Raw genomic sequence first — 21,136 nt, 5'->3', positions numbered from 1 at the left:
GCACCTCCAAATCTGAGGCCATGGTTCTCAGCAGGAAACCGATGGACTGTCCACTCCAAGTAGGGAATGAGTCCTTACCCCAAGTGAAGGAGTTCAAGTATCTCGGGGTCTTGTTCTCGAGTGAGGGAACAATGGAGCGTGAGATGGGCCGGAGAATCGGAGCAGCGGGAGCGGTACTGCAGTCGCTTTACCGCACCGTTGTGACGAAAAGGGAGCTGAGCCAGAAGGCAAAGCTCTCTGTCTACCGGGCCATTTTCGTTCCTACCCTCACCTATGGTCATGAAGGATGGGTCATGACCGAAAGAACGAGATCGCGGATACAAGCGGCCGAGATGGGTTTTCTCCGCAGGGTGGCTGGTGTCTCCCTTAGGGATAAGGTGAGAAGTTCGGTCATCAGGGAGGGACTCGGAGTTGAACCGCTCCTCCTTCGCGTCGAAAGGAGCCAGTTGAGGTGGTTCGGGCACCTAGTTAGGATGCCACCTGGGCGCCTCCCTAGGGAGGTGTTCCAGGCACGTCCAGCTGGGAAGAGACCAAGGGGTAGACCTAGGACCAGGTGGAGGGATTATATCTCTTCGCTGGCCTGGGAGCGCCTTGGGATCCCCCAGTCAGAGCTGGTTGATGTCGCCAGGGAAAAGAAAGTTTGGGGCTCTCTGCTGGAACTGCTACCCCCGCGACCCGACCACGGATAAGTGGGAGAAGATGATTGGATGGATGGATGGAAGGGTGTACTTTGAGGGTTTGTGACTCTGCAGACCGTTTACATGCAGAAAAAGCTTCATAACACACAAGGGGACGGGTAATAACCGGAAAAGCATGACATGGGACCTTTAAAATGACATTCTTAGATCGTTATTCTCTGCAACCAAACTGGATTATTGAATGAGTACACACATTGTACATGCAAACAGCCATCATACTCAGCATGTGGTCCTCCACAATCAAGTGTTGAAAACCGATACATCTGCCGTTCAGCATCATGTATAACATTAGAGGTGTCTAATGCTCGAGGGCTCGATTATTCAGTCATTGACCCACGTATTGGATGGTTTCTGTCATGTAATTCCACTCCACCTGACACGCTCACCCAGAAGACGCAATGTCAACGGGCTCAATGTCCTGTGCGCTGCTGAGATGCCAGTCAAGATGTCCTTTCTCACCTGCATGTTACTGCACTTCCCACAGCCCTTTCTATAAAATGTCCTTTTGTATTTCAGTGAAACTTGTAAGGGCCCTAACAGTATGGCTTTACTTTGACAGCCTTTGGTGAACTAAAGGACACCTAGATTGTTTTTCCATAGATTGTGTATATTTCATAGCATGAGCACGTTGGCAATTTGTGTTTATTTTTATAGTAGGTCCATTTCTTCCATGTGGATTTAAATCACGTAATTGAATACAGCCGATAGGTCATTATGACTGAGAGTAGAAGACAAAGGCCTCATGACTAATTATCATGTTGGCGATGTCACCCCGTGCCTCGGCTCTTTGCATGCATTCATGTCATGCATGAGGATGAGGGATGGAGAGAGAAAGCACCACATACTGCGTAAAAAGAGAGGAATTAAAAATGTGAATGTATCGCTTTACTTTGTTATAGTTTAATAATAATGTCCGAGTCTCAACTCCAATTACAAACTCAATAATTTCCTGGCCATTAAAATATTCAGGCCAGCATTTTGTGCCCTCCCGATTGGCAGCAGCAGTCGATTCCACGATGGAAAGTCATGTTCACATATTCAAAGCAGGCGCACCCACCTGCCTATTGATGACCTGACCACGTCTACCCTTGGACCTTGCACTGCTGCAAGTCAACAGATAAGCTCTAGAACCTGATGTCTCCATCAGCCTCATCCCTAATGAGCCCTCGTGTTAATGTCCTCTATTGAGCTGAATCTCTAGCAGCTGTCAAAGGAAGGAGAGAACAAGGGAGGATGGAATGATAAAGATGGAGGTTGAGAAATGTTCCTTGTCTCTTTGTGCCAGTATTTTTCCTCTCTACCATTGTAATGTAAAAACACTCTGAGGTATGATCTTCTTTGCCTGCTGAATATCATACTTGAATTTGAGCAAGCTTTCAAGATCAAAGCCTTTATTGGGTAAAAACAACTCGCAATCATCTCCAACTACTGGAGGGCACCCCACATGTCATTATGTCTAAATCTGTATGTCTCTATCAGAGGAGAACTACTGTGAAGATTGATTAGTTAACCGCAGGGATGTGTGATGTATAAGCTGCAACAGAAGGTTTGCCATACATTAAAGATCCATACATGGTGATTTTGTGGCCTTCTGTATTCTCGCTTCTTCTGACCCATAGTACGTGTGAAATATTGGTAAAAGTTGGTTGTTGTTCAAAAGCGTGGAGGCCTGGCTTTGTAGGAGCCCTAACTCGGTTGACTGAGTTCAAGGTCTTGGCTGTCAAATACCATCAATGATTTAGAACGCTTGAGACCATGGATTACACTGCACTACTGAGAACACTAAATGGCATGCTTCATGTGAAGGATACAGACAGAGAGTATCATTGATCAGTGGAGGATATGATCAAAATAAATGAAACATGTGAAATAGTCCTGTAATCAGACTTGTGTTTGCAATGATTGGTGCAAAAGACACCGCAAAGCAAATAGTTTCACTTTTATTTTGGTTTTGTTGAAGTCATTGCGCAGGGTTGCCAACTTTAGGTACCTGGCTGGAGTGAGATTTTGATATCATGGGTTTGATTACACATATGCGCACTAAATGACTGCTATCGTGTCAGCAGCGGGACCTTAGCATATATATAGGATACATATACAATATATACAAATACACAATATTGGACACAGACTATAAAGGGCACAAAGTTTCATTCACTAATGAAAGTCAAACACATGTTTGTTTCCACTGTTTTATTGTGTGCCTGTTGCGATAAGCAATTAATTGACTTATCGTACGATAAATAAAATGAACTCGATACATTTCCATTTACATGAGGATGTGACTAGCAGTTTGAAAGGATGTACTTGAATTACTGTTATATATTATCATTATGTCAGGGGTCTAAAATGGTCATACAACGGTGCCGACAATATCATCGTTTATCGCAATAATTTCCGGGAAAATGTATCCACCAAAATTAATTATCGTGAGAGGCCTATACATGAAACACACACACACACACACACACACACAAATCTACAGACTTACTCCAAACTGCCAAATATATTAATTAACACACTCACTCTCATATACTCTTTGACTCTATTTTGGCCTAGTAGAACAATAAGCAGCAGACTTTTACTTTGTTATCATTTCTACTGGATCTTAGATCTGCGCATGCGCAATACGAGTATTTGTGTTGGGTAATCTATGGTAGGGCTAACCCATACAGTGGTGGGGCTCAAGTCAGTATTTGCAATGTAATTACATACACGCTCCCCTTGACAGTGAAACGCCACGCGTGAGGTTTAGATTATTTCCCTGTCTCAATCCAAATTGAACTGTATGAAATAAAAAGGCACATTTGTCTTGTAGTAAATAAAAAGGGCGACCTGGAGCCAATCCTGCAACTTCCCCACAGGTGAAAGAGTTGACATGTTGAAAACCCAACCCCTGCAGGGGGGTCTGGGGGGATTCTCCCCCAGGAGATTTTTTGAAATACTAACATAAAATACACATTCTGGTACTCTCTTGAGAAGAAAAATAAATAAATCTATTACTACATATTTATAAAAATGAATGCCATTTTAGTTTTTTGTTACTTTGTTCTGAAAGCTGAACCTGCTGCTCCTCACAGAGAGAAGAGGGAAGAGGCTGTGTGAATTACTTTACATTGTGGATAAGGGTGGATAGCCCCCATTGTTCTGTGTGTCAAAATGAAAGACAGCCCACACACCTATCAATCATCAAACCGTGGAGTCTTATTTCACTACGTGTTGATTTCTATCAACACGTAATGTTGTATCGATGTATATAGAGATGTACTACAGCAAAAGTATTCTCTGTCGGGACTTCCTGCAACAACACCACGCCGTTATCTTGATTCTGATTGGCCAGAAGACGTTATCAAAGATGTTCTATTGAGAAGACGATCACTACCTGACAAAAGTTTTCAAAACCGTTTCTAGTCTTCGGTATTCTTGTTTTTGGCGTGAGAATAGTTTGGGCAGCGTGAGAGCGTGAGATTGAGAGTGAAAGCGTGTGTCACACGCCAGATGCGTGAGTTGGCAACCCTGCATTGCGTGCTCTCCTGTGTTGCCGCGTTGCAGACGGCAGCGGCGGTGGCTTCTGTGTGCTGGGCGTGTAACAAAGGCTGACACGTTGAGGAGGCAGCAGTCACCCCGTCCATTAACTCTGAAATCCTCATTCCAGTCAGCTACACTGCAACAGAGGCTTTGCACTTTTGCCGCTCTCACAACACACACGCACAGCTGTCTGCAACACACACAATTTGTCTCCAACACACACAATTTGTCTCCAACACACACAATTTGTCTCCATGTACAACATTTTCCCAAATCATGCCGGCAAAGGATATTTTCAGCTTCTGTTTTTTTTCAAATTGTACTTTGCCAGTGATAACAGACAACCTGGGAGGGAATATTTTCCTATGTGGAAAGTGTTTATTTCAAGGGTTCCTCCCTTAGATAAGAGATGATAGAAGAAGGAGCAAACATCAGAGAGGGGGATTATACCCAAACTGCCTCCAAGAGGGACAGAATGATGAAGACTCAGGGTTTGTTTCGAGCTGGGAGCTGGAGCTAGGGGTGAAGGATTAAAATGACAGGTATGAATATCAAGAGAGGATTGGGGCAACCTGGTGAAAGGACACTTAATACTGAGAATCTGTGCAAACTCATATGGGTGCAGACAGGAATCTACAAACACTGACTAGAATTACATTATCCCCTGGTTTACCGTCTGCCACCTCCTGTATAAATATATGTTTCAGTGACATGTTTGTTTTGCGATGAAGAGTATTTCTGGTAAAGTTCTGAATTTGGCAGTATTCAGAGGTGTTAGAAAGTATTCAGAACTTGTACTTGAGTAAAAGTAGAAGAAGAGTGTAGGAATGCTCTGTTGCAAGTAAAAGTCCTGCATTCAAAATGTGTTCAAGTAAAAGTATGAGCATCAGAATATACTTAAAGGGGACCTATCATGCAAAATGCACTTTTTGATGTGTCGGGGAACTCACGCAGCGTCAGAAAATAAAACCCTCTCTCTTTTCCTCCGTACCCAAATCTCTAAAAACGGGGCTGCAACTGATCTGATACAGACTGATACAGATTTGAAATATCTCTGACGTCAGAAACGAGGAGCTCCGTTCGAAAGCGCTGGAGACGCTGTAGTATATATGCCAGGCCTGTAGGTGGCGCTGTAGTCTGCCACAAAAGCAGCGAAGAAGACTTCTCACAGATTCAGCCCATGGACGTTGTCACTGCCCGATCTGTACTGCGCATGTGCGAGATGGTCCGCCATATTGGAGAACTCCGGACGCCAACCCAAGAAGGACACTTGACACAGTGGCTTTTGGCAAAGCTGAAAAATAAAACTCGAGAGAGAGAGATGAGTTATTGTTATTACAACGTGACTTCACTATTATTTAACAACTCTTTTTATTGGGTTCTTTTATTTGGGGTTAAGTACATTGTCAGAATAAGTGAGAAATGAATTTAACTTCTGTTAGACATATGTTTCTCTGTTGTCCACGTTCATAAAGCAAAACAACAGCATCAGAGCACGGTGCAGAGTCTCTAGATGAGTTTACAGAAGTCCCTCGTTCTTTTTAAACATCCATGTTGTAGTCCGCTGTATAGAAAACTGTAGTTTCCATAGTTTCCCCACAGCAGCAGACGCACAAAATGACGTCCGCTGGCGCATCATAAACAGTGTACAAGTGCAGACTGATTCTCTAAAGTACCGCAGTCTCTTCTCCTAAATCCTTTTGAATTCTCCTATCCACTATCCCTTAACCCCGTGACGTTTCACTCAGAGGTCAAGGAATAGACGATTAGACGTTAGGAGCTGATTTTTGGATTATCCGACCGCAACCCTGGATACAGCGTGGGAGGCGGGGCCTCATTAATTCCTATGAGAGTTGCTCATTGGCGCATGATGATACAATTACCCAATTTGTGAGAAAGCGAAATGTCACAGATTACCCGGCATGCCTGAGAAGTACCCGTATGTGCTCTCATAGCGCATGTGAAACTTTAACCATGCCCCCCAAAATGCTCGTCCACATCAAGCGCGTCAATTTGCGTACACGTAACAGCTCTCCTTTCGTCAAGGGAGGTCCAGTGGTTCCTAAGCTAAAGGAGGTTATAAAGGAAGTTTGAAACCTCCTTTCCTATCATCTAGAGAATTCGAACGGCACTTATCATGGCTGCCACTGAGGGACTTCCGGGTCATTTCACTCCGTTAGGAAGGTTCCTAAGCTCAATGGACTATTCCACTTCAGCCCAGTTCTTATTATACATCCATGGGACAGATCGGGTAGTGACAGCTAGAAAGGATCCGTCTTGTGTAAAACTCTCGCGAGAGTTTGCAAGTCACGTGGCTGAATGTTTACTTTTGGCAGGCAGCCTTTCAGTTACGATCGTTAACATCAGTGGGTCACAGCAAATGATGATGAGAAGCTAAACTATATATTAATGATGTCAATTACAGGGAGTGTGATTGTTGAAATAGGGTGTTAGCGGTCTTGCTGTTCAAAGAAGAATGACAACACTGTAGATCACCAACACTACGGTTTATTTTTTATTCACAGGCAAGTCAACGTTTGTCGCAGAAAAAGTCCCAAGATAGCTCCTGGTGCAATAAAATGTTCCCTTTCAGTGTTTTAATATTATGTCTGATGCTATTAACATTGCTGCTGCATTAATGTGTATGTTGCGTGTTACTGCTGTAGATGTGTTTCCGAGCCGCTCCGGTTACAACGAGAGTTACAACGAGAACGTGACGTCATATTTACACAAGACGGATCCTTTCTAGCCATAACCATTCAGCCCTTGCTAAAACAGGGCTAAAAAAGAGCAAATAGAGCGAAATGAGGCATGGCTAAAATGCATGATCTGTTTGGTATTTTGAAAAAAAAAACGTCGCAGACATGTTTTATATAGGTATGGCCCTACAATATATTATTCAAATATAGCATGATAGGTCCACTTTAAGACATAAAAGAAAAATAAGTAACTAAATGAAACACAATGGTGCAAGTAAAAATGCAGGAATAAGTATATGTACTATAAGATAAAACACAATGTAACATTGTAACTGTTTATTTTAATATATACATGTGTGAATTTGTAAACAGATGTATGTGCTATAAATACATGAAGGTGAATATACTTTACAGATTGAAAAATGTTAACAGTCTTGTGAGCAGTCGGGAAGGAACTGTCTCTCAGTCTGGTGGTACATGATAGATATGTGAACTAGGGCTGCTCGATCATGGCAAAATCATAATCTCGATTATTTGGGTCAATAATTGATATCACGATTATTAAAAATGATTATCCATTTACTTTGAAAACATCCATTTATTGAAAAATAAAATGTGAACAGTATGTGTTTAACAATTAATTACCCTGAACTTTAAGTATAATTCAACAAAAAAAGGAAAAAAAATCGTTTTATTTCGATTATGTTGTTTTCATAATCGTTGCAAGCCAAAATCATAATTGCGATTAAAATATGATTAATTGAGCAGCCCTAATGTGAACTCTATACATGAGCTAAAATATATAGTTTTTAAAACAGTCAATACCATTTTAACAACTCATTCCAGAATCTAGAAAAAGGCCCAATGAAAGTTTTTGCTACCCAACTTAAGTATTAAGATGTGGTTTTGTACGAACTAATTCCTCTCAGTTTTTGACTCTTTGGTAACTGCTTTGCAAATCCCAGACATACTTGATATGTGACCTTCTTTATCTTAGTGTATTAACTGAGCAACTCCTTGAATAACTTATGATAATACCATGCTCGCTTAAATCGCCACTGAGCTCCATGTGTGAGAACACTTGTGCACATGTTGTTGTTTTTGCACACATAATGCACGTGCCTCTGCTAATGTTTAGTAAATACAGCCCAGCCTTGCCTGGTGGCTTTGTCTGTGATCACTGTTTGGAAACCATGCAGGGTGCTCTCAGCTGTAGACCATTGTGCAGCTCAAGCCACGGATAAGGCCAAGATAATTCTCTGTCCAATCTGTTCCCTGCATATTTCCTATTGTTGTGGTGTGTTAATCTCAATGATAACAGCAAGGACTCCACACACCATATCTGAAGTTTAAATCAATATGCACTTCCATTTATCGAACATAGACCCTAACAGAAAAAACAGCTTATGTCTTAAATAAGCTGTTACAGTGTGTCGCTCTCCGCTGATCTAATTTTTTCCTCACACATAAACATAGTCACATTTTCTGGCGTTCCTCTTCACGTAGGCTCTGGATAAATGAGGCATTTTAAACACTGGGGCACCTGACACCCTAGAGCTCTGCAATCTGCCTCCCCTGAAAGATGATGACTCTTTCTTTCTCTTTCGCATACAGTCCTTACTCTTTCCAGCACCATGTTCTGTCCCCTTCTCTCCCCACAGTGCTTTGTTAGGCCCTCATTGCGTATCGAAATTGTATTTAAAATCCTTAAATCCTTGTCAAAATGTTCCCTGTGTGCAGGAGATTACTGTGAGCCAGTATTATTCTGGAATAGCTTTAGCAGACACTCTCCCTCCCCACCAACCTTTGAGCATGTACCCTGATTATTACCTTCACAATGGCACGTAGACAGGAATCGTTTTCAGGTCCCGGTAAACCTATAAATCACCTTATGAAGTTGTTACAAAGCAAAAGGCTAATCACTTAAAAAATAAATGTATGTATGTTAGAATGAACCAGAAACGTGTCTTCTCCATAGCTCAGTAAGAGTTGTGCTCTCTGGAGCCAGCAGTCCGTGGCTGGAGGTTAGGGGGCCCCTCATAGACATCATGGATGAGGGCGGATGAGGTGGAGATGAGCCCATCTGGCTCCAACAGCTGGGGCCACAGCTGGAGGGACAGACAGTGACAGCTGACTCACCACACAGTGCTAGGCTGCTGAGAAGGATGGATGGATGGCTGGAGGGGGGAAGAAGAACGCAATGGAGGGAAAATAAGTAGAGGAGGGAGAGAGCAAGATGGGGATGCTTACCAGCCTACCAGCAGCTCTCTTATTTTGCATTTTGGGGTGGTGATGTTGAGGTGAGAAAAGAGAAAAGATCCAGGCAGCTTGGCAGGTGTCATGGCTACATTGTTTGGCACATATTTGTTTTGTTCCTCTTAAATGAACTTTTCCATATCATTTGCACCCTTTACTTTATGATTTGTATACAGCATGGAAAACAAGTTTTATTTTCAAATATTTCGAAATGACAAATGAATAAATAATGATCTTGAAAAAAGAATTAAAAAAAATATTTGTATCTTTTAACTACAAAGTCATTCACATGGGCTTTGTAGAGAATCATACATGATTAACCACTAACTGAAAGTGACCAAGAAGCTTGTCTGGTACATTGACCACGTACTCGACCCGGGTGATGAAAGGCTGATTACAGCATCCTGAGGAACAAGCCATACCTGTGCTCTTTAAATATTCAATAACCCAACCTACAGATATGTATCAGATCTTTGTAATTACCAAACACCCAATTAACTTGGACAGGGAGAGCTAACATAAGATTGACAGACAATGTCATTCTGCGTATGATCGTTAATAGAATCTCAGAGGAAATGGCTTTTATGGTGATAGGGAAGGGAAGAAGAGGGCGGAAGAGTGCAGGAAGTGATTTATATTTCTCCCCTCATCTCTTTGCTGTCTTCACCTTTCTCTCCTTGAGGATATATCATGTCACATGATTAAGATGTGTGCAACCTGCTCCTTCAACCAAGCGAAACAGGAGACACCCCCCTCTCACTAGTTATCTTTCCTCTCCTCTACCTAGCTGAGGCTTCTTGTGCCCACGACACGCACATATTTCCCTTTAATCCCTCCCATCTAATTACCAAACACACTCTCCCTGCTCCCTTCTTGTTTTCCTTTCATCCTGATCCGTTCCTTTTCATCTAACCATTCCCCCCCCCCCCCCCCCCACGCACACATCTAACCAATGCATTAAACCCCTTTTGCATTATCCCTCTCTCTATTCCTGTAACCGTGGTATCATTATACATCATAAAAGTGCATTCATTTAACCAAAGTTATCAAAGCTGGTGAAGCCACAATGCTATTAGTGGGTTCCTTTGTCCATAACGCTGTACTCTAATGCACCCATCAGCTCTGTATAGAAGGCTTAATATTTTGCTTTCATTCACCATTGTGTTTCTTCTGTGGCTTACTTTGAAGCCATTGTTGGTTAAATGTATGCACTGATTACCGGCAGGATAAATGATTATGGGTTGGTGGAAAACCAATAGAGTTGAATGACTAAACCTCACTGAGAGCAGTTTATTAAAGAAAGTAAATAAACCGTATGATACCCATTACAAGCCACAATCAGACTAATGTGTTTGCCTGCCCTACACAGTTCAATGGACGCACTGCCTCTAGGTCCTCTATGAGCGCCTAAGATATTCAAAACAATTATATTTGAAAACATAAAAAAAAAAAAAAAATGTGTTACATTTTTCATTAGTTTTACCAAAATAACTTGATTTAATTGTATTTAAAATAAAATGTCCAAAGAAATAAATCCTTCGAATCTGCCTGTTCAGTTTCTGTTGGAATGTGAAGGGTTAAATGCCGTCTCTGCGAGTTACTGTGAAGACGGGAGGGCTTGTTGGTCCCTCTCTACATTCACAGAGGGCCAGCTATAGTAACTCAATGAGAGAGTAATGTCAAATGACAGTACAATTGACCAATCATATCTTCCCTCTAAATGGGCGGGCTTTATTATCGCGGACTTTATGACAAGTTCCGCCCGCTGTGAGGTCTATGCAAGTGGTGCAGTGACGCGTCCTAAAACCCGGAAGTAAGCTGTGCTCGGATTCCCTCGACAGAAAGCAATGGGATTTCTCCAGAGGATTTTGGAAAATAGCTCGAAATAAGGTCTGTGGAAAACGAACCTGTTAGATAAATGCACGTTTTGTTCAGCCGGATAATATCCACTTTTATTATTTTCGAATCATAAATCTAATCGATAGATTTATGATCGATAGATTCATGATTAGCATAAGTTCGTTCATGATGGCTCACTTCAGTGATAGTGATGACATCGTTGCGAAATTATTAACTGAGTCATTTTCAAGATTGCAATGATAAACTGGAGTGGCAAGGGATCAGCTGCATGACCCTTCATCCAAAAGGACAGGAGGATGGACTTTGTGTTTAAGTGATTTGATCATCAAAGTCATTTTCAATGTGGGCCGTCGTGCCGACTTCATTCATTTTTAATTGTTACTTGGCTGTGGGCGCCCTGTCATGATAGGTGTTTATATAAATGGTGTAGAGGTGTGATGCGTTTTGCACCCCGGACCGCTGTTTTGATATTCCGCTGAAGTATACGCTGTGACGTAATAACTCAGAGGGCCTAGGTATAAAAGTCACGGCTCGCCACAGGTTTACACATAAACACAAGGTTTTTATTTTGGAGAACGTACAGTGTTTATTTGAGACTGTCCTCAAAAGAAAATGTGACGCTTTCCCTTTATTCACATTTGTTTCACTTTTACACTTCCCTGACATGCAACCTTTGAGGTCTTGTTCTCTCTTAAAAGCAAAAGAAGTGGGTAGTCAGAAGTGGATCACAACATCTCTAAGGATGCTGTGGGTGGTTGTGCATATGAGGCACCATGACCTAAGTTTGCACCATAACCAAAACCACAAGCTTCCCCTAAACCTTAGAGATTGCCTTCCTGTATGTAATCTGGGCAAATGTGGATGGCAACAATGTTACTCAGATGAAAGAGGAACCAAATCGAAAAATGCCCAATAGGGTCTTATTAGAAGCCAATGACAGACATCCTATGTTTTTGTTTACGTATGAGAACATCTAAATGTATTGAATTGAATGTGCACTCTACAGAAATCTTTCATCAATTGTTAAATGTGTGACTTTGTATTCCAGACGAAAAAGGTTATTTCCCTGTTTGCCGTATCCAGCAGTGCTTTCATTTAAGCGTCCAACATCAGGGCTCAGACCAGAAGGCTTTATCCTAACATAAGCAGCTACCGTCGAGGGCTCAGTACGAGAGAAAGCCACTGAATAGCACAAACAGGAGACAGGAGTTAAAAATGGATGACTTGCCTTTTGTGTTTTGCCTTCCCCCACTGTGCGAACATTCAGCTTGTCCTAGTTTCCTGACGTCACCGACAGATAACCCAAAGCCTCTATTTGATTTCCGGGTGACTTATGAATGACTGCAGGCACCCTTCAAATAGATCTTAAAATGTACATGTATAGCCACATTGACCCCATTTACTTTAGCTTTCTATCATAATAATTGAACTGTATTATTGCAGAAAGGTTTCCTCAGGATAAGACTGTATACAAGAGGCTTTCCTCCCACGTAAACTAATTCCACTTCCACCATCTAAGACATCACTCCCCTGAGGGCTTTTGGAATTTGAAGTTTTAATGGGGGAATATTTAGCGGCAAGGCTTTTCACTTCTGGGTCTTGCATCATACTCCAGTAGCACTGTGTACAATTAGTATGTGAGCAAGTGTGTCTGGAATGATTGTTCAACCTGTCTGTCTGTGTGTGTGTGTGTGTGTGTGTGTGTGTGTGTGTGTGTGTGTGTGTGTGTGTGTGTGTGTGTGTGTGTGTGTGTGTGTGTGTGTGTGTGTGTGTGTGTGTGTGTGTGTGTGTGTGTGTGTGTGTGTGTGTGTGTGTGTGTGTGTGTGTGTGTGTGTGTGTGTGTGTGTGTGTGTGTGTGTGTGTGTGTGTGTGTGTGTGTGTGTGTGTGTGTGTGTGTGTCCTGTGCCGGAGGGGAGTGGAGCAGCAGGTGTTGGCACTCCTCTGTGTTTCATCATGATGAGTTCCCAGTCCGCACACTATCCTCTGAAGGAAAGGGATTAGTGACAGTCTTGCAATGAAACAGCACATTTTACATATAGTTCCAAGTATATTTATTCATGTAGTTTATGATAAAAAATAAACTTGTTTATTTCAATATACTGTCCACAATTGTGTTGCTTTATTTGTTTATTCTTCATTAGGAAAATACACCTTTTCAATATATTTAGGTTAAAAAATAGCTTAACCGATTATTACAGACCAGTGCACTGTACAGACATACACAGTCTTTACTGTTAATGTGTTAAATATATGACAATCAGACAGTTTACCTTCTATTACAGACTTCTTTGTCCAGGTTAAGTTAGCTAGATGTCATTATATACCATGTGGAGTTTAGCATGTTCAAGTTCTGTATTTATCACAAACCTGTCTAAGAGTGATTAGTGATTAGTTATGGCTTTACTTTTTGGATTGTGTTGCATTTTATTATACAGAGCTTCTGTAGCTTTGCCTACCATCTGTCCTTGTAGTATAATGAACTTGTGTAAAGGGTAATTAAAGAAGCCTTTTAAGTTGCAACATATTGGTAGATTTCAGTTTTTTTATTCAGATCAAGCAGCAAAGGCTCATTTGCTTAACATCGTGAAGCTCCAGAGCAAGAGAAGGAAATAGTTAGAGAATGAGCAGAAGCTGTTGGATTTGAACACTGAATCATTGGATGTAGTGCAAGGGGATTCTTTTTCTGACATTTGGTAATCCCCCCTCTAAGTTCAGCAGTTCATTCTCGGAGCAAGATCAGAACTTGTGTTCCGTCACCCTGGTTGTCACATCATCCTCACCCTGATGGCAGCAAGCACTGCATCTCTGTCCCCCCTGTGATGTTTCCACCTGGCTGAGGTGTCTGTGTGTGTCTGGGTAAACAAGTAATAGTTCACACTCTTTTCTCTCCATCAGTGCAGAATACCTGCACTGGCTTCTCTTGTTTGGGCCATTTCTCTTTTTGCGTGTCTCAAACCCTCCTGTCCCAGCTGAGATCTCTATCAGCCATGATGGATCTGATACCTTCCATTCCTCTCTCTCCCTCATACCGTTCCTCTTGTAATCCAATGTCCCCACGCTGCTGGCGTTTCACCTCCTCATTATTTGAACACTGTGTTTCTCCCACTCCTCTCACAGCCATGTTTTCTTGGTATTTTCTTCTTGTCCGCACGACATGCCCCACCTTTGTTTTTGTTGTTGTTTTACATGTTTTTACATGTTGTCAATTTCACAAAACAGTGTGTCTGTACAGATGGTGGAAAATAATATGTTTTAATTTGTAAGAAAGTAAAAAATTAAATTCATGTCGGGAGCTCCAGTGTTTAGTTTGACTTTTAGATACACACTCACCTACACAAGTGTGCCATGTTTCCACACTCCAGAGGGTGTCCTTTCTGGCAGCCTGTTATACAAACTAGGGCTTCTCTATGAGTGTGTGTGTGTGTGTGTGTGTGTGTGTGTGTGTGTGTGTGTGTGTGTGTGTGTGTGTGTGTGTGTGTGTGTGTGTGTGTGTGTGTGTGTGTGTGTGTGTGTGTGTGTGTGTGTGTGTGTGTGTGTGTGTGTGTGTGTGTGTGTGTGTGAAAATAACAAACCCAACATGCATGTGTGCCTCCCATCATTCTTGTGTGTGTGCTCTCCTCCTTCAATTCTCTCCACTCACTCCCCTCCCACTCTCACTCCCTCTCTCTTTTTCTCTCACTCTCACTGCTCCAACCAGACACACAAACTGTCTCCGCTCTGCCCTGTGTATCATAGTCACCGTCTGTGCATTCAAAGGATCCGAGCGTGTCCACCTTTCCCTTTTGCCTCTATTTCTGCCCCCGGCTCTTGGTTTTTCACCCTCGCCAGTAGAGAGCCATGCGCGTGTACCTTCAGGGGGGGTGGCTGACTTGATCGGAGGAAAAGGAGAAGAGAGAACTGTGCGGGCAGGAAGGATGCGCTCGTTGCTGCAGCTTCTGATTCAATTAGCATGAATTTCACAGCAGAGGCAGTAGCGGCAACAGCACCGTCAGACTCTCTCAGCAAGCCAGCAGCAGCACCCCTTGCCGGAGCCCCATCGAGAGGACCAGCGGCTGCTTTTGTATCTGCCTCCCACCCCGGAAAGCCGTGAGTGAAGGAGGGGAGAAAGCTGAATCAGATTCTCAAAGGTTGAAGAGCAATTACAAGTAGGACGGAGCCTGGTTACAAGTCTGAGGATTGGAGGATTGTTGAACTGGACATCTACCACTCTGATGCTTGTTCAGAGCTTTGGTTACAGTGTCATCTGGATAAGGTGTCTTTCTTGGTGCTGTTCTTCATTCCATGACCCATATTGATTTGTTTTGTCAGAAAAGAGAAGAGAAAATTCAAATGCACTTGGAAATATCCGACCGTTTTGTCCTCCCTCTCGCCATCCATTTTTCCCCCCAGTCCTGTATTCTTTGTATGTATTGATCCCTTATTATCCGCTCTCGGCTGCAGACAAACGGTTCCGGAGCTCCTACAGGGATTTGAAGCCCTGAAACAGGATTTGGCTGCTTCTTCATCGCAGAACGCTTGCCCCTCGTTCTTCGCCTCTCCTTTTGCACTCTGGTTTTACTCGTATGTATTTTTCTATCCTGCTCTCCATTTAAGTTGTCTCCAAAAAGCTCAGAAGGGATGATGGGATTCTTTTTCTTCACGATGGAGGATTGGCTTTTGGGAGGAGAAACCCTCTGAAGATCTCCCCAAGGCGAAGGAAACCCTGGCGAACAATAAACTCAAAGAGCGGCACACAAGATATTTTTAAAAGAGCTAAGATGGAGTCTTGTGTTTGCTAAATCGGTGCTGCTAAGCTGTGATTATTTGTGTAAGGGTGCCAAGGAAGTTGCCTTTTAGACAAAATAGGTTACGTTTCCCACAAGAGCTTTAATTGTTTAAGGAGAGGAGTGGGAGTTGTTTATGTTCTCAAGGATCTAGTAAGAAACTTTTGGATATCAACACAAGACTGTTGGAGGATTTTTGGGGTCTTTTTTGGAAGGATTTTGTATTTTTGTTTCTTCTTTCCATACATTTTTGGGATTTTCCAACAAGGATCTTTTTCTCCTTTCTTGGCTTATTTTTGTTATCTGTATTTCCCATTCCTCCCTGGGCTGGAAAGCAGGGGATCATGGGCCCTGGATTCATTTGAGATGATCACTTCTTATTTCTGTCGTATGAGGGGGAGGGGCCTTCTGTTCCTTTCTGGCCCCACCCCCAAGGAGCAGGAGGTGGAGGTGGAGGTGGACAGAGGGTTTCTACTTGTACCCAGGCCAGCGGCGGCGTCACCAGTTGTGTGGGCCAGCCCGGCCTTCCTGTTCAGGCTGGTGCTCTCTCTGGCACTGCTGGTGTTCCCCTGCCCAGCCGTGGCAGCCAGAGTTTCCTCCTCCCTCAGTACCACCCACCACGTCCACCACTTTCACAACAAGCATGGTACTGTGCCCATTGCCATAAACCGGATGCCCTTTCTTACACGTGGGGGCCATGGTAAGATCTATTTTCATCAACACTTATGGAACCGATTGCCTTGTGATTGACCAGTTATGCTGAATTACATGTAAGAGTACATATGCAAGTTTAATTTAAAGGAATAACATGGACTTTAGGGGTTAATGGTTGTTAATTGTCTTCTGGGGTTGATTTGTGATGGCTATGAGCTCTAAATTGAGTACATAAGCCCAAGCAATTGGTTCATCCATCTATTGATCTCTGTCATCTCTGGAAAGACTGAGAGAAGCCAGGTCTGGCCGACCTCCCTCACTACCTCAGCTCCCGGCCAGTGTCTTGATGTTGATGGGTGATGTTTCCAGAGGCTGTTCCCTTCTGGGCTTTTTGCAGCACATCACCAGCCAGCTGGGTGCTGCTACTTGCCTTTCAAGCTCAGCAGCCATCTTGGGTCTACTGATGTATTGAACTGTGGCCAATCTAAATTCATGTAATCCCCACCCGTAGTAATTGTTGACGCATGATGGCAGCCATTAAAAGAGAATGGCTTCAAGTGGTTGTTGAGATGCAAAATCTCACATGCTGTCTGTCATGGTACATTGTGTACTCAGGAAAATCCATTGATGATTGCCTGCGCACTACTTATTTTGTCCTACTTTCTACAGTATATGTCTTTGGCTCAGTGCTCTGTGATGCATCAGTTGCTGCGCTGTTCTTCGCCTAAGCTGTCAGGGACAAGGCAGAGTTTCACTCTGACGATCCTTTGATGCTTTCCAACACAAGCTTTTTCCACTGCAATTTATGTCGTCCCCCCTTTTTGTTCTGTTTATATATCCTTTTTTCATTGTCATTACCATGCACATAGATTATTTTTATCAGAGGTGTACATAGCATTTATATATATTCTTCATTATGTTGAAGCCCATGTTGTTCTATTGCCAATATACCTGAATTCTCTATCATTCCCAGTCCATAACACATGAGTGTCATCAAATGGACAAAGGAGTCTCACGTAGCCCTTTGCGGTCAATTGGTTGTGGTTAGCCTCTGAAGACATCATCAGCTGCCAACCTCCTCCCCGGTGCTCAGCACTGCATTGGATTTATGGCTATCCATACTCTCCTTCCAGCCCACAGCTGCATGCGCACAAGTCTTCACAGTCAAAGTGTGACTGAGCACACACATAAGGGCTAACCTGTGTCATGGAGTATTAGCATTTGAAGGAATGTTATAAGTGTATTGTTAATGAGAAATCAATGACCCAACCTTTTTGTTGTGGTGTTTGGGGGTAAAGGGTGATACAATGCTTGAGTTGATTTGTCTTTAGATTCTGAGGTCTGACTTTGGTTGTTGTTGTTTTTTGATTATGCTGTTAATCTTTAGAGAGAGTTAAAGTATGGTATTTATATTGTTAATCAATAAAATCAACTTTTGTTTTAATAATCCCAATCATCAGTTATTTTTATAAAATGAAAGCTCAAACTAAGGTCCTGTTCTCATTGCTATTTATTTACTTTTTTCCTGCCTCATCTTCCGTCTATCTTATTATTAGAATGCATAATTGGATTGCAGCTTTCGCATCTTGAGTTGCTAAGCTATTTCAATTGACATCATTAACGTAAAAATGTTCTTTGGCTGTCTGTGGATTTATGGCTGTCCAGTGATATTGGCTGACAAGAGAAATTGCATGTTTACCCTGAGAATAGGAAAGGTATTTCCATAAACTTGGATCTTAAGCTCAAGCTGGGACGTCACTCTTCTGCGTATGTGCTCACATGCTGCAAGTTTGACAATCATCAATCAATCAATGTTTATTTATGTAGCCCAATATCACAAATGTTACATTTGTCTCAGTGGACTTTACAGTTTGTACAAAATATCAGTATGACAATACGACACCCTCTGTCCTTAGACCCTCACATCGTACAAGGAAAAACTTCTACAATCATGCATAAAGAAGTACATGTTGAGAGGAAATGCAGCTCAGCAAATGCAAGATGTATAAGTTATTTGCTTGGTTGGTTGGCTGGCTGTATTAGCTGTTCCTTTTTCCCCTGGCAGTATGCTGTAGCAGTTATGGACGCCTACACAGAAAACACTGCTCATTCGGTTTGTGTTGTTTTTAGCTGCTTTCTTCCAGCGTTTTCATTATCTATTATAAGACAGCACACGCACATTAAAACGGCGCTCTTGTGTGCAGAGTACATTTCAATCGCCATCATAAATACTTCCATTGCAGCCTTGGATATCAAGTCCTTGTCTGAAATACCAGCTCTCCATGAACAGCTTATTACCAACACTAATAGCCCACTCAGTGATAAGAGCCCACTTGCTGCAGAGCCTTTTTGTTAGTTTTCAACTGGTAGTCCTTGTCACAACACTGTAGTAAAGCCTTTGCCACCACATACATCAATTACACACACTACCCCCACCTTGGTCAGCTACAAAAGCCTCAGAAAAGTATTTCACCTACCTGCTCCACTCCATGGAAATCTCAGTGTCTGATAGGAAGAAAAGCTCCTATCATCCAATAAGTTGTCACTGCGGCCATGCACCCACCGCTGTGTTTTAGCATATCAGGGTCTATAAGATTCAATGCTCAGGTCTTATCTGCTGCTCTCTTCCCACAATGTCATTATTATGCTACATCTGTCTGGATGAGCTCCTGCAGGGCCATGCTGCACTCACTGCACTCACACACACATTCAGCATAGCAGATATGAAGATTACAGCATCAAGACATGGAGGGGCTATTTTTGTATTTCATATGGGCTGAAATGAAAATATAGTACCCTTACATATTTATCGGGTCTGAATTTTGTGTCGGAGGAGCCATCTTGCTTTGTGCTTTGTGCACCCATCCCCCTCCTTGCCTTTAAAGAGATCAGTAACCGAGAAGCACCACTACCTGGGACCCTCCATTTGTCACTGATTAAAGATCTCCATTGTTACCATCATCCAGCATGATGGATGAAAAGCCGCCCGATTTACAGAGCCCTTTCTATCAGAAGGAGACATCGACCAATTGCAGCCTTCTATATGTAAAGCAGTTCATTACTGTCTATTCAGGTATTGCAACGTCTCACACACATAGCTCTGATACATCTAACTGGAGAGTCTTGACTGCTGAACTGTGACATTTCACTGGTCTGCCTCATGATAAGTGACCTCTTGCACGCATGCCTCTCGGCTAGACCTGCATTGGCTTCTCGCTCAGATCCTTGGGGTATGAACATATTTTGTGTTGGAAGGTAGAACCCTATTCTATGCCATATAATGCTGTTTCCTATAAGATGTTTACAGTACATGCATGAATACACTAGCATTGCAATTAGAGGGAGACTGCACTGAGGTGTGAACTGCCTACATCATCCCAAATATAAACCAGTACATTTTGCCAAGGGCTTGCTTTTATATGTGTGATCATCACTCTATCGCACCAGTGGCTCTACCAAAGTTTCATTTGCATGTCTGGCTTCATCCATCAGTCGTTCATCAACACAGCTGTGCTCGCAAAACAACACAAACGTTTGCACACTTTTAATGACCCTGGATTGGAGTCAGAGAAAGGAAATGTTTGCCATGCAAGGTCATCCATACCTGAACACACCACTGCATAGGGCTAAAGGGATTAAAAAGCTCATTTTGATTCAGGCTGTCTTTGATGTTTTAGATGGAGAGCTTCCAAGAGATGTTAATGCTGGGTGGATCACTTTGTCCTTGGCAGTGGATGGAATGTATCCACTGGGGGCTTCCAGGAGTAGGCCTGGTGTGTACATTCATGTGTTTGCAGTAGCATTTGTGTGTGCATTTTACAAGTTCACATGCATAACATGTTTGTTTTAAAATAAACATTGATATACCAAGGTTGAAACCCCTCCCTTGGTGGCTGAGGGCTGTATTTCAAGCATCCTCTCCATCATTCACCTCTTACCCAGCCCTAGAAACCGAGGACAGACTCAACCCCGGGTGTGTCTGTGCAGACAAGCAGGAAATAGAAGTTGATAACCTCAGACTATCAAATGATTTCAGATGCAGACAGTATCATGACAGCTGCTCGCACATCACAAAGGCCTTATTTCAGCTTTACTTGTGGTTTGTGTGCAGCTTTTGCCCATCACACAATGTTGTCTTCTTCTTTTATGTCCAAGACACCAAAACATCAAAGAAAAACCCATCAATTGCTAACTCCCCAGCATAACCTGCTTTTGTTAAAGCAAAAACCAAACAGAAAACAATAAAAAAATAGGCCAGGGCTGTTCTAAATGTTTTCATTGCAAACATGTATAATGTTATGTGCGATATACAATTACGGCAAATTTATTTTTCCAAATTCAATCATATTGTGAAATAACCTGCAGCCACAGGGTCTTAACAGGACTTGGACTATTTGATGATGTTAATTACAGGGTTGCCGTGGTGGATGCACTGACACCCCCTAGCTGTTCTTTTGTAATCATGGGGGTATAGGTGAGAGCTAAGAGCCGGCGCCGCTGCGGTGTGAACAGGAAAAACCGGCGCTTTTCAGCTCCAGCTCCGAGCCGGAGCTGAAAAAGCGCTGGTGTGAAAGGGGCATCAGTGCCCTCAGAATAATTGGAGAGATATTTTGTATTCACACACTTATGACCTCCCTGTATGAATTCAATTGCCCATTGTCCTCTCTGGCATGAATTT

General features: G+C 42.6%; 1 protein-coding gene across 3 annotated transcripts in view; it reads left to right on the top strand.

Moving 5' to 3' along the window:
• Window positions 1–21,136, top strand: part of nrxn2b (neurexin 2b) — a 637,678-nt gene that overhangs the window by 419,453 nt on the left and 197,089 nt on the right. The window contains exon 1 of one of the 3 annotated variants that reach the window (XM_034210530.1): window positions 14,740–16,504. The exons of the other annotated variants lie outside the window; for them this stretch is intronic. Within the exon in view, the coding sequence (XP_034066421.1) occupies window positions 16,171–16,504 (334 nt within the window). The 5' untranslated portion in view covers window positions 14,740–16,170. Of the gene's footprint in view, window positions 1–14,739; window positions 16,505–21,136 lie in introns of those variants that run through there. 3 annotated transcript variants of the gene reach the window in all.

This window comes from Gymnodraco acuticeps, unplaced genomic scaffold, assembly GCF_902827175.1.
Source record: "Gymnodraco acuticeps unplaced genomic scaffold, fGymAcu1.1, whole genome shotgun sequence".
In the NCBI taxonomy this organism is placed as follows: domain Eukaryota; kingdom Metazoa; phylum Chordata; class Actinopteri; order Perciformes; family Bathydraconidae; genus Gymnodraco; species Gymnodraco acuticeps.
The sequence above is the reverse complement of the archived record's forward strand: the minus strand, read 5'-3'. Positions and strand labels throughout refer to the sequence as shown.